Source organism: Boleophthalmus pectinirostris, unplaced genomic scaffold (genome assembly GCF_026225935.1).
Source record: "Boleophthalmus pectinirostris isolate CB_2022bp ecotype Guang Dong unplaced genomic scaffold, ASM2622593v1 HiC_scaffold_22, whole genome shotgun sequence".
NCBI classification, from domain to species: domain Eukaryota; kingdom Metazoa; phylum Chordata; class Actinopteri; order Gobiiformes; family Gobiidae; genus Boleophthalmus; species Boleophthalmus pectinirostris.
In genome coordinates, this window is record NW_026571190.1 from 26,581,768 (window position 1) to 26,593,705 (window position 11,938).

The 11,938-nt window shown below is 36.3% G+C and overlaps 2 protein-coding genes across 4 annotated transcripts; one reads left to right on the forward strand and one right to left on the reverse strand.

The window, feature by feature from the left end:
- Window positions 1–3,738: 3,738 nt before the first annotated feature.
- si:ch211-243a20.3 (uncharacterized protein LOC100151507 homolog) lies at window positions 3,739–7,781 on the reverse strand. The gene is made up of 4 exons (XM_055158682.1): window positions 7,588–7,781; window positions 5,541–5,676; window positions 5,140–5,269; window positions 3,739–4,055 (listed from the first exon to the last, which is right to left on the reverse strand). The coding sequence occupies exons 2-4, from the start codon at window positions 5,653–5,655 to the stop codon at window positions 3,770–3,772; spliced, it is 531 nt and encodes a 176-aa protein (XP_055014657.1). The 5' UTR covers window positions 5,656–5,676; window positions 7,588–7,781; the 3' UTR covers window positions 3,739–3,769.
- Window positions 7,782–9,268: 1,487 nt separating this feature from the next.
- Window positions 9,269–11,800, forward strand: LOC110172669 (uncharacterized). 3 transcript variants are annotated; one of them, XM_020938576.2, is made up of 6 exons: window positions 9,269–9,428; window positions 9,505–9,756; window positions 11,003–11,118; window positions 11,246–11,347; window positions 11,418–11,540; window positions 11,622–11,800. In XM_020938576.2, exons 1-6 carry the CDS (start codon window positions 9,332–9,334, stop codon window positions 11,667–11,669), a joined length of 738 nt encoding a protein of 245 aa, XP_020794235.1. In that variant the 5' UTR covers window positions 9,269–9,331; the 3' UTR covers window positions 11,670–11,800. The 3 variants fall into 3 exon arrangements, with proteins under 3 accessions (XP_020794235.1, XP_055014398.1, XP_020794236.1); XM_020938577.2 differs by having other exon boundaries at window positions 9,270–9,428; window positions 9,570–9,756; XM_055158423.1 differs by lacking the exon at window positions 9,505–9,756.
- The last annotated feature ends 138 nt before the right edge of the window (window positions 11,801–11,938 follow it).

The following is an 11,938-nucleotide window of genomic DNA, read 5'->3' on the forward strand; positions in this document are numbered from 1 at the left end:
AAGGCATGGCTTCCTGGGTACATTTTATGTACGGTGCAATTACAAGATGACATCATTCTGATTTGCCTTTTTTGGTCAGGCAGTACCAAATGGGTTCTAATCTTGAGCTCTATGTGCCTTAAAGGATTAATTCAGATAATAATTCATATTCAGATAATTTTAAGATGATTCTGAATATTTTCTGTTGGTAGAGTATGCCCTGCTTTCAACGACTAGTCATTCATCAAGACCTTAAAAGCCCAACTCACTGTTTTTATGAGAGTTGAACTCTATAACTACAACTATATCAAAATGCAACAAATATTCTTGCAGACACCAAAGTGGGCTCTCATTTTTATACAGTGCACATTGGCAGGATTACAGGGGCTAAACCTTTGTGCTAATTTTCCTAACACAAAAATATTGTTTTACAAAATACCATGTTGCCATATCTCAGTTTGAGCACATAATGATGCTACGAAATTTATATTATTAATTTAAAAATCTTCTTAAAACTGTTTAAAGTTTTTTCGCCTTGACAGTTGTTCAAAACATGAGCAGCATAATGGACTCTTGTCAGGCAGTCAGGCCTTGGTACAAAAATCAGCACCTGACATCTTAATTATTATGTGATTACAGCTATAAACACTGCCTGTCTTCAAGATAGTCCCTTTGATTGAAGGTGCATGATTATTCAACCTAAGGGCTGCAACAAACCCTAATTTTACATACAACTATATCGTTTTTTTTTGTTAGTTTTTTTTCTACTGAGTTGCATTGGTTTGATCAAAGGGGAATTTTCTCCAGCAAATGAATTTATTTTATGTATGTTTCTTCCCTTTTGGATTATATTTGTTCTCGCCAAAATGTAGAGTCCGTTCACTGAGGAGGCAGAGAACAGTTAACATCAGAAACGCCATTATAAGGTAATACATGGTAAAAAAAACAACAAATTTAATTAGCTCATTGCAAACAAATATTTAGAGCTCACTATCGTGATTATCATGAGCCACAACTATAGAAACTCTAATGCCCAAGCATAATCGGTCTCCATTCACTTGATTAAATAGTTCCTTGTTAATAGAATTGATTTATTCTCTTAGTTGATAAGTCCATATGTATGATAGGGGTTTCTAGGATTTGCATGTGTAGATTTTCTTTCCTTTTCTTGTTTTACATCTTAACTGCCCATATGGGCATTTTTTATGATATGATGATATTTTATGATTTTTATGATATTTGGATTATTTGCAATTTCATTGGTACTGATCCATGTAGTACTGTAGGTGTGTGTGTGTTTGTGCAAGAGAAGACAACAATTAAATGGGTTTCAATTTTGTTTAAAATATGGCTGAACTGATTAAGATCTTTTAGGGATAAGAGTGCTTTTACTGTTATTGTTTTTCAAAACAGAGTTTTCTTGATATAGTTTATGTAAATGGTTTTAATAAGGTTCTTAGTCACTGGAGAAGCCTTTTTTCATTTCATCTACTTTCTATTTTTTCCCTGTTGTTGTATGTGCCTGGATACATACGCTTGATTACCTCTGTGTGCTCATTTGGACGACAGACAGTGCGCAAGACAACTGTTTATTGTAGAAAGTATAGCTATGTACATACCTCACACATAGTTTTGATAAAAATGTTCAAATAACCCGCAATTTGGAGAAAAACTTTGATTAGGTTTAATTGTTACATTTTGTTGAGTTACTTCTAAGGCCAACATATGTGCAATCATTTCTTTACAAATGTAGACATACATGATGAACTGAGGTTCCTGTGATTTATTTATTTGCTTTTGGACCTTGTAAAATTTTCGATTGTTACACAACAAGAAAAGCACAATAGATTATCATTTCTACAATGGCTATCTTCCTCCTCTTTGACTCAATCTGTTTTTCTGTTTTGCCAGAGAAGATTGATTCTTCGTCCCTGAGCTGTACAGATTGTGAAAATGTAAATACGATAAAAACTCTAGTTCACCCTCACATTTTTGTATGAAGAGAAATTAATTGTGTGAAGAGAGTATTTCAAATTTGACTGAATATTTAGTAATATTTAAAAAGAGATTACACACAGTCAATGTGAAAATAAGTGCTGAGAAATATTATTCTTCTGTCTCTTTGGAATAAAAGTGTTAAGTATTAATAAAAAAGATCAAATGTCATCTTGTTTTGCATTTGTCTCGGCAGTGGTTTTGTACTTCATGGTCCCCTCTTTCCTAGTGCGTCATGGATGGAGCATATTATTTGGCCTTATTAAAGATAATGGACACAGGCGAGTGTCTTCATTAGAGCTTTTGTTTGTGCCTTCATAAACAAGATGTGCATGTGAGGTTGATGTTATTCACATTCATGTTGGACAAAGGGTTTTAAGGACAAAAAAAACAAGACAAGAAATGGGGAAAATGTAATGAGAATTGGTCTGGAATGGGAGAAGTGATGCAAACCGAGCAGCAGAGATCAAAGCGCCTCAAAACTCCCCCTCACTCCTCTTTACTCCACCAAACGCGCTGTCCAGCAACAGGAGTTATTTAAAGAAACCTCCAAATGTACTCAACTCTATACATATCCTCACACTTTCAATATTCGTGTTTCATAGACATTTTGTCTACTTATTTAGTCCTCACACCAACCCAACAAGCTCAGGGTGCATTGCAACACATGTAACTACTTCTTGACAATTAATAGTTACCTAGCAACTGGCTCTTTTTTCCATAGACAGAGAGGGGAGGGTGAGCTGAGAGAGACAGAGAAGAAGATTTATACAATATTCCCACAGCATCATAACTGGATTGGATGCAACAATACATTGACAACATAATACTAAAATGGGAACTACAGCCAGAGATTACCGCCCACATGTAGCAGTAAGCAGCAGAGAGGAGGGAGCCATGGGAAGGGGATGTTTGATTGCACAGATTACACTATGGTAAAGGGAGCTTATAGGCTACATTATAAACAGCGCTACACGTAGGAGCTGACAGCGGCACATGCAAAGTGAAGAGGTGTGTGATGTAAAAATAGAGCAGCCCATGTCACCATACGTGGACTGAGCGTGGTACTGGCTCACTTATAGGAGAGAAACCGGTTGCTGTAGAAACACTTGGCAAACTTTTAATGAAGGCATGAACTTCGATATTATTGCCCACACAATGCTGCACATGCGCCGTGACCGTAAGCAAACAAACTGTAATTATGTTTGCAGACAATAGGCACCCCCTGCTGGGCCGCTCCAGCCTTGAGTCAAGCCAAAACTAAAGAGCAAGCCCCAATGAGTTTGTGTAGTAGCCGAATACAACTCATGATATAGAACACAACCTACTGGCACGATTTAGACGGGGGAAAAAAAAAACTTACGGTAAAAAAAATGGGCAGTTGCTCTAGGCTTTGGCTAATTATTAGGGATGTTCAGGAGTGTTAATTAATTACTAAACTATATTAATTGGCCTAGTTCTCTCACTCTGTTCTGTCTGGCCAAGATCCCCCCCGGATGCTATTTTATAGTTAAATCTATAGACTACATATGCCCCCTGAAAATAGGCTAATAATCATAACGGGGCTAGACCACGTGACCAGCCGCTCAACTCTGGCTGCAGTCAGGCCAGGTAAGGAATAATGTTTTTCACATTTTACCTTTAAGTTCTGTATATTGTGTAAGTATAATGATTGTAGCTTTACACGTCATTAACTGAAATGAAAAGAAAACAAATAAGTGTCAACCATTTATTAACCCGTGAAAACAGGCTTTAGGCCTGCGTTTCACTTTGCGTGAGAAGAGTGATGAGAAGTTCACGTGTCCGGCTGAAACAACTGGACTCCGCCGTTGTTAAAGATCTTAACTCGTCTCCTTCTCAGGACCCGCGTGCCCCTGCGTGGACCAGGCCGTGCCAGGCCCGCTGCGTCCCCCCTGACGCTCAGAGGCGTCACCGCCCCCTCCTCCCCCTCGCCGCGGTAACCGTGGTGACGGAGGAACGGATCCAGGGTTGCTAAGCGATGGGTGAGCTCCGTGATGCGCCGATGCAGCAGCGACACTTCCCTGAACAGGTCGTTGACAGACTCGGACAGAGGGCGCACCCTGCAGGAGCAATCGGAGAACTGCAGTTTTCACTATTGCAGTGAGTGCATTTTCAAAACAAAGGCAAAAACATTTTAAGGAAGCCTACATCCATCAATTTTAAAAATACAAAAAACAAATTATACATCATAGTTTATGGGCCTTGTACAATATTACATATTTTGGACGAAAATGATTATGCTGTTATGGATGATTATTTGTTTAATCAGATTTTTAATTTTAAATGCTCTTGAAGTTCTCACTTTGAAAATTTTAACTGAAAAATGTATTTGAATAATTTTTAATCTGAATTTCAGTTGATGAAATTTTCCGTATACAGTTTCACTGTTGAATTTTTTTTTAATCACCTTATACACCACCACATACATGTATATTTTCAAGGGAAGATCCAAGATGCAAAGGCAAAAGCAATCGATCCTAAGTGAGTCAATCTAACTTAGTAACAAGCAGGAAATACCGTAAACTAATCAACTACATTGATTAGTCTGAATTGGCCTCATCAAAACTTCTTCTCTTTGATTTTTTTACAGTAAACACAGATGAGAAAGGCCAAAAGGAAACAGGTACCTCTGTCCTCACAATCGGTGAGGACAGGTTCACTGTGAATTTCACACTCTTGAAAATATTTATGCTGAATATTTAAAAGGTGAATTTAAAAAAAATATATATTTTGAAAATGTATAGTTCAAAATAAAAAATAATTCAAGCATGTATTTTCAGAGCTAGAAAATTCAAAGTGAGAAATTCAGTGGTATTTAAAATTCAAAATCTGATTGAACAAATGATCTTCTATACTTATGTTGTTCATTACAAAGTTCTAATTACAAATTCCACAAAAGGCTAAATGGGAAATGCTCATGTAACAAAATAAATACATTTTTAAAAAGACTGTTTAACTGTAGTAGTACTTTGAATCTGTAAGTAGATCAACAATATTTGTAGATTCGTGGATTTGTATTTGTAAAACTAACTATGAGTCTGGAATAAAGATGAGCTGAACTGAACTAACAATAGGCCTTAATTTAGTCCAGATAGTAAATAAAGGCCTCTTATCCCACATTCTGTGTGTTGACGTGTCATGTACCTGGAGTAGTCAGGTAGCAGCGCGCTCGGCTGAGAGTGCAATAAAGTTTTGATCTCATTGAAGATGCGTTTTCCCCACGCGTCTAACACTCGGGTCACACTGCGCACTGTAGCCACGTTCACATGGTCAGCTGCAAGGACAAACACAACGCCGTCAGGATCTCATTTCAAAACAACATGAAGCCCTGGTCCTCATCATAGACTTGTAAATTAGAAAAGTGTGTCGTAAAAGTGAGAGACCTGATTTGTGTAATTTCTGACGTCAGTGAAGTTCTGCATGCTGTTATCACTACTATAAATAATTCATTTAACGTCAAAACTTCAAACATTTTGTCACCAGCCGATTTACGCGTCTCACATCTCCGCGCAGCTCAGATCAAACACTGACTGGTGCTGATTTACCTCCCTCTCTGTAGTTCCAGTGCCCATAATCCAGTTCATTCTCCTCGCTGCCTGAACGGGCCCCTGTTGCCATGGAAACCAACATCAGCATCAATAACAGTGTGAGTGGGGCCATTGCGAGTTTCAGACACTCCCCCTTTAACAAGAAACACAACAGATTTAGATTAAAAGCCTAATGTCTATTATATGTACACAAAAGGATCTATACATGCATTTATTTATGTACTTTGACAATTTACCTTTACTTAAATTTATTAAACTAGGCTATTTTTTGTGGTAAGTAGCAGGCTAGAGGTGCAGTTGCAGTATCCTTGTACTTTTAACTGCAGCAATAGTTTAGTTACAGGTCAGATTTATGGAGAGGCAACCCCGCTCACAGTCAGAATATCTGTTTTTACAGGTATTTTTGAGCTATAAAACCACCTGAAATTGAATAAACGTAAGGTAGAGCTGTGGAATATTCCAGGCAGAGCAATGAGATATCCATAGAAACAAAAAAACAAACAGGTGATTGAGCCAGAACAAAAAAGTTACATAGTGCACCTTTAAGCAGCTTACATTGAAGTGTCTGAATATCTATCTGTGACTGTTTAACCATTTTACTATGGAAGATTCCTGGATGACTGGGGGGATTACACTGAATGCATTTTACTTACTGTATTTTTTAAACTCAAAAACACATTTCCTGATTTAGACTTTGACAAACTTTATTGATCCACAAGGGAAATTATTTGGACAGACATCACAATATCATATACACTACCGGTCAAAAGTTTTAGAACACCACACTTTTTCTAATTTTTTTTTTTAATGTTTATTGTTCGCTCTTGACCAAAATGTATTCTAAACTTTCGATTCATGAAGGTGTCCACCTTTGGCAGATATAACAGCTGAACAAACTCGTGGCTCGTTCTTTTTACAGTAGAAGTCAAATATTCTTCAGAAAGTTCTTCCCAAGTCTGATGCAGAAGTTCCCATAAACGTGTGGCACTTGTGGGTATCTTGGGTTTCACTCTTCTGTCCCTTTCTTCCCAAAGTCTGAAGACTGTGCTGGACATTCCATGTTTTCAAGCTCATCATCTTGTTTTCTTTTTCCTGAGGTAGTTTTGGCAGAGCTTGGACTTGTGTTTTGTTATTTATTTATCTTTTTTTTAACCTCTGTCTCTTGTTTGTACCATTTCAAGCTCTTCATTGGACTTGCACGACTTGAATTGCAATAAATAACTGGAAAAATCAGGGTGTTTAAAACCTTTGACCAGTAGTGTAAATAACAAAAAGCAAAATATAATTGTTAGTTATAAATTCTAAATAAATACAAAAATATATAGCTAGAGACTGGTGTCAAATGAGTAAATAAGTAAGTGATGTTGGATAAATGGTGTTTAGATGTAAAATCTATTGTAATATTCATTTAAAGTACACGCATGTAAACATTTTTTCAAATATATATCACTAAGTTAGTTAAAGCTGCACTGTGTAATTTGTAACTTGCCTCGAATGTAAACTTAAGAATCTGCATTTAAACTTGCAAACCAAATTACAAGAAAGATTTGTGGAGAGGCGACCCCGTCACAGTAAGAAGTAACGTCTTTTAAGATATTTTTGAGCAGTAAATGACACCTTTATTTGAATAAATGCAAGACAGATTAGTTTAATAATATGCTGTGGACAATTTAAACCAAAACCTCAAAATCTTCATGGAGACCCTCTGCAGAAAAGTTACTCAGTGCACCTTTAACAATTTAATAAACAAGTTAGATTTTCAGGCAAAAAGTGAAAAAATCCTGGGCTGAATCACACTGGATCATAACAACACAGTGAGTCAGAGGTTAAGTATGAGAAATTTGGAGTTTCCTAAAAGGTTCCGCGTAAATTGCAGCTGAACCTTTTGTAGCTGAAGACATGATCTGCATCAAACAGTCGGCATAAACAAGCCTCTCCTGGGAGACACTAACAGCATCATTAGACCCATTTCCTTTTGCGTCTTTGAAAAGATCTGTGTGAAGGAGCAGCCATTACTGAAAAGCGCAAACCAGGCAACACTCACTATCTGAAGGATAAGGCAGCTTCAGGTCTCAGTGGGAAATCCTCTGCTGATGCGGTTTCGAATCCCAAATGCTGGAACTGTCACTGTCCCGCTGTTTGCTCCTTTTTACTTTGTCCTCAGTATTTCCTCGGCTTCCTAACGCTGGTTTGTAACATGTAAAATAATAATAGTTAAAAAAAATAGCTCCACTTGCTCTGTCAGCCAGAGTAGAAGTTAGTGTGCTGAAACTAACTCTCCTTTTCTTCTGCCAGATGTGGGGCACGCCTCTTGAAGATTGATTATGGCTCATCCCCTCATTCCAGGACACAGGTATATGAAGAGGTCAGGAAGTCAGCAAAAATAAATAAATAAACAAACAGAAATATTTCTTACAATTGTATTTATTATTTTTTACATATTCTACTAGGCAAAACATTAAGAATTATTTACAATGCTGGCCTTACACCGAGGCACAGAAAAAACACAACAATAAAACCAACACATGTGTTATTGTGTGAGTTATATGCTTGGTAATAATTCAGCTGGAATATATTCATAAACTTGTTTGTACAAATTTGTTTATATTTTCTTTTGGAGTAAAAAATTTTAAGCAGCAAAAACCAAAAACATGATCTGGCAAAGGCTGTTGTGGAAACATATTCTCAAAATATAAAAAGTGTCATCTGTCCTATGATATGCTGTTCTAGTTTTTCTTTCTTTCTTTCTTTTTTCTTTTTCTTTTTTCTTGCTTGTTGTATTTGCTCCTCGATGAAAACATTGTTGTGCATTTTGTGTTTGACTTGATTTTCCAATAGCAAAAGTTGTTCACAGTTACTCAACACGTTTCCCTGTTGTGTTTGTTGTTATGGTATTATATAATATAATGATTAGAGTTTGAGACTGGAATGGATTATTATATAGTCTCTGGCATGCAGATGTTTTTCCAGCTGTGCTTTTTTTCTGGAGTTGAGGTCAGTGTTGGCCATCAATGAACAAATTGGAGAAAGTCATGCAAAGATTGGAAAGAGAGAGGAGGACGTGGAGGAAAACTGGAAAGACAAATGTGGTTTAACATCTGCTTTTCAAGGGAAAGAGAGAGACAGACAGATAAAGAGAGAGAGAGAAAGATAGGAGGATAAAGATAAAGGGAGAAAGAGACCGAGAAAGAGAGGACGTTCCTGGACTTCAGACCGTCCACAGCTGGATTGTATTAACATCAGGCAGTTTGTCACCTTCACAAGGATTCCTCACTTTCTCTCACATCAGGAGTTCTTTAGTTTTGCTTTGAACTGAAACTTTACGCGCACCCAACTGTGCGCGACCATGACTATTTTGTCTCTATACTGCCCCACTGTGGAGAAAACTGGACTGCATCTAGATTTATAGAAAGATAAAAGTTGAAAGGTAATTTTCTCATAGAGGTAGAACCTAACAATCTTTGACTTGAGGTAGAATTCGCACTTAACTGTATATTATTTAATCAAAACAAATGATGATGATGATTTGATTTCATATTATTATGACGATTTAACCAATAAAGCTGTTTATACCTTTAACATCTTATTAGTATTTTTATTTTTTTTAAGCTTTGCATCTCCTTTCCATATTGCATGTGCTTAATACTAACCCTAAACCCATGTCATGCTTACCCAAGACATGGGCCAGGCTTTAGTTAAACAAAAGTAACTTTTGAGGAAGTTTCATTGCCTTAAAGAGGAAACACTACTTTACTGATAAACTCTTTATTTGCTGTAAAGGAAAAGCTATGGCTCATGTCACCAATAGCTTTATGTTTGGTTATTTTGTATTCGGCTTAACATGGATATTATTTTTATTTCCTTCTACAAGTGGACAGGAAATAGGTAAGGTTGCAATGATAGTGGGTGGAGTAAAGATTTTAGAGACATTTTAAGTCTTAAATTTGTGATGTCTTTACAGAACTAAAGATTCAAAACCGTGTTAGTGTGGCTCTTAAAGGAGAAAATCTCACCATTTCATTTCAGTTGACGAAACCATCCAATCTAACAGACACCCTGATTTGTTTTGATCCTCTTAAAAAATCCATCAATCCATTATTTATAACAGAAAACAAAGAGAAGAATAAATTTGTTCTTCAAAACGTGACAATCTCTGGGAAATATTATTGTCGGTATGAAATGACCAATGCCTCTTGGTTTCTGAGGGTAAGAGGTGAGTACCTTGATATTTATTTATACAATTTATTAGCTCACCTGTTCCACCTTTTATCTTGTGTCTGTGTTTGTGTGTGAGATGAATAATATGTATAAACAATGGCTTACATATTAACATTTCAAATGACAAGGTAGACATGCTAGAATATATTGTCATATTTTCAGTTGGAGGGCAGGGGTGGTTCAGTTTTTGAAAGAAATATCCAAATCCTTTATTTGTCCAGGAGTGGTTCAGTGTAGAGAAGATTTCGATGGTGATCAACTACAGTGGTCTTTTTTTTAAACAAGACTCCCACCCAGAAGCTATTTTTAGTCAGCCAGACTAAAGTAAATGAAAATGGCTTCTGGATAGCAGAAGAAAATTGTAAAAAAAGAAAAAAAATTACAATGATTTAAATGACAATTATTTTTTAGTCATATATACTGTTATTAATCTTGTGGCTTAAAGTTCTTTCAACAATCAGACCATTTTGTGAATGAATAATCCCTCCACTTATTCCTCTAAAAATAAATAAAAAATTCACCTTGGTTCTTTTGTGCTGATAGAGAGAGCACATTTTGTTGTATTATTTCACCTTATCCCACCTTTTTATTTTCAAATTATACATAATGAAAACAAAACAAAACAAAAACAGACAAAAAAATTCCACCAACCCACCCCTCTCCCCACACTCGTCATACACACAAAACTACACAAAAAATACTTGGCAAACATTAAACATTAACAGTCAGTCAAGTCCAGTCCTGTCAAACCTCCAGTCAGCGGCTGCTCCAGACATGTTTGGTTGGAGGAGCTTTGGGGTGCTAAGTTCTTCTATGGGGTGCTCACTGAACATGTTAATTTAGAGCCTTTTATGGATGTGAGCACACGCCAAGCTCTTACCATGTTTGCTTTGCTGTTTTAAATGAGTTTAAATGAAGTGACTTATAAAACCTATTATAGACTTATTGCTTTATTGTAATCTCATTTTGAACATTCTGTGGTTGCCTTTTGAACATTTCTAGGAGAGACTCGTGCCCCCTCAAGCCTCCAGTTCATTTTTATAACTTAGAATGTTGCCAATATGTCACATCAAACCAACCCAATAAATGTATCTTTTTTATCTTGAAATATTTTTGCTCCTAGTCTCTGATCCTAAGCTGATATAAAATGTAATCTAAATATGGAAGGTGGTGTTCAGATAAGCAGCAGGTGTAAGAAGCCATGATGTCTCTTAATACATGACCTCTCATTTGTTTTACAGACAGTTATTATAAGAAAGTGGAGGACTACACAGTGGTTATCACAGTGTCTATTATCACTGCACTGCTGCTAGTGTTCAGTGTCGTAGGATCTGTCTATGTCTTTAGGGGAAATTGGGTAAGATTGGCGTAACCACTGGATGGAGAAATCTGACATTTCACATATTTTCCCCTATGTTACTTTTGATTAACTTAGAGAATACATGTGTCTAAAGTAAATATTATGCTTATATCTGTTTTTAAAGGGATGTTGTAAACCCCAAAATAATGAAAGTAAAAATGAAAGACAAAAGGAGAAGGAGGACACTGCAAATGTTGAAGCAGCTCAGACTACATCTTTCTACGCTGTAAGTATCTTAAAGAGCTTAAAATGACTTAAACTTATAGTATTCATAACCTGGAAACAAATCCTTTCAGAGTCTAGAATCTCGCCCAAGGTCTGTTTATGATGTGCTGGACCACTCTACTGCTGCTTCTCCTGGTAGACACAAAGACCAAACAAAAGTCAAAGCACCTAAGAAAAAGGACGTTCAAAAGACAGTAAGTAACAATGTCATGGAGCTTGTAGACACAGCTTCATATTCTTAAGGACATGGTTTTACTGTAGTGTTTTATTTACAGGTGAGAGATCAAAACCCAGATGACGGATGTGTTTATGAAAACTTCTAATGTCATTGCACACACTGAAAACTTTTAAAAATTCATTATAATACGTTTTTGTTATATTAATTTGTTGTTTTAAATTTGCTTTATTTATAAAAATGCATGCGCAAACCTGCAAATAAACATGTACAAGAACAGTTAAGTGTGTTGTTAATGTGTGCTGCCTACTATGTGTACTTTGCTAAACTAATAAACTCAAACTGTGCTATGCTTTTTTTAAAATCCAAAATTATACTACTTATAAATAGTGTGGACGTTGACCAATGAGAGCGCAC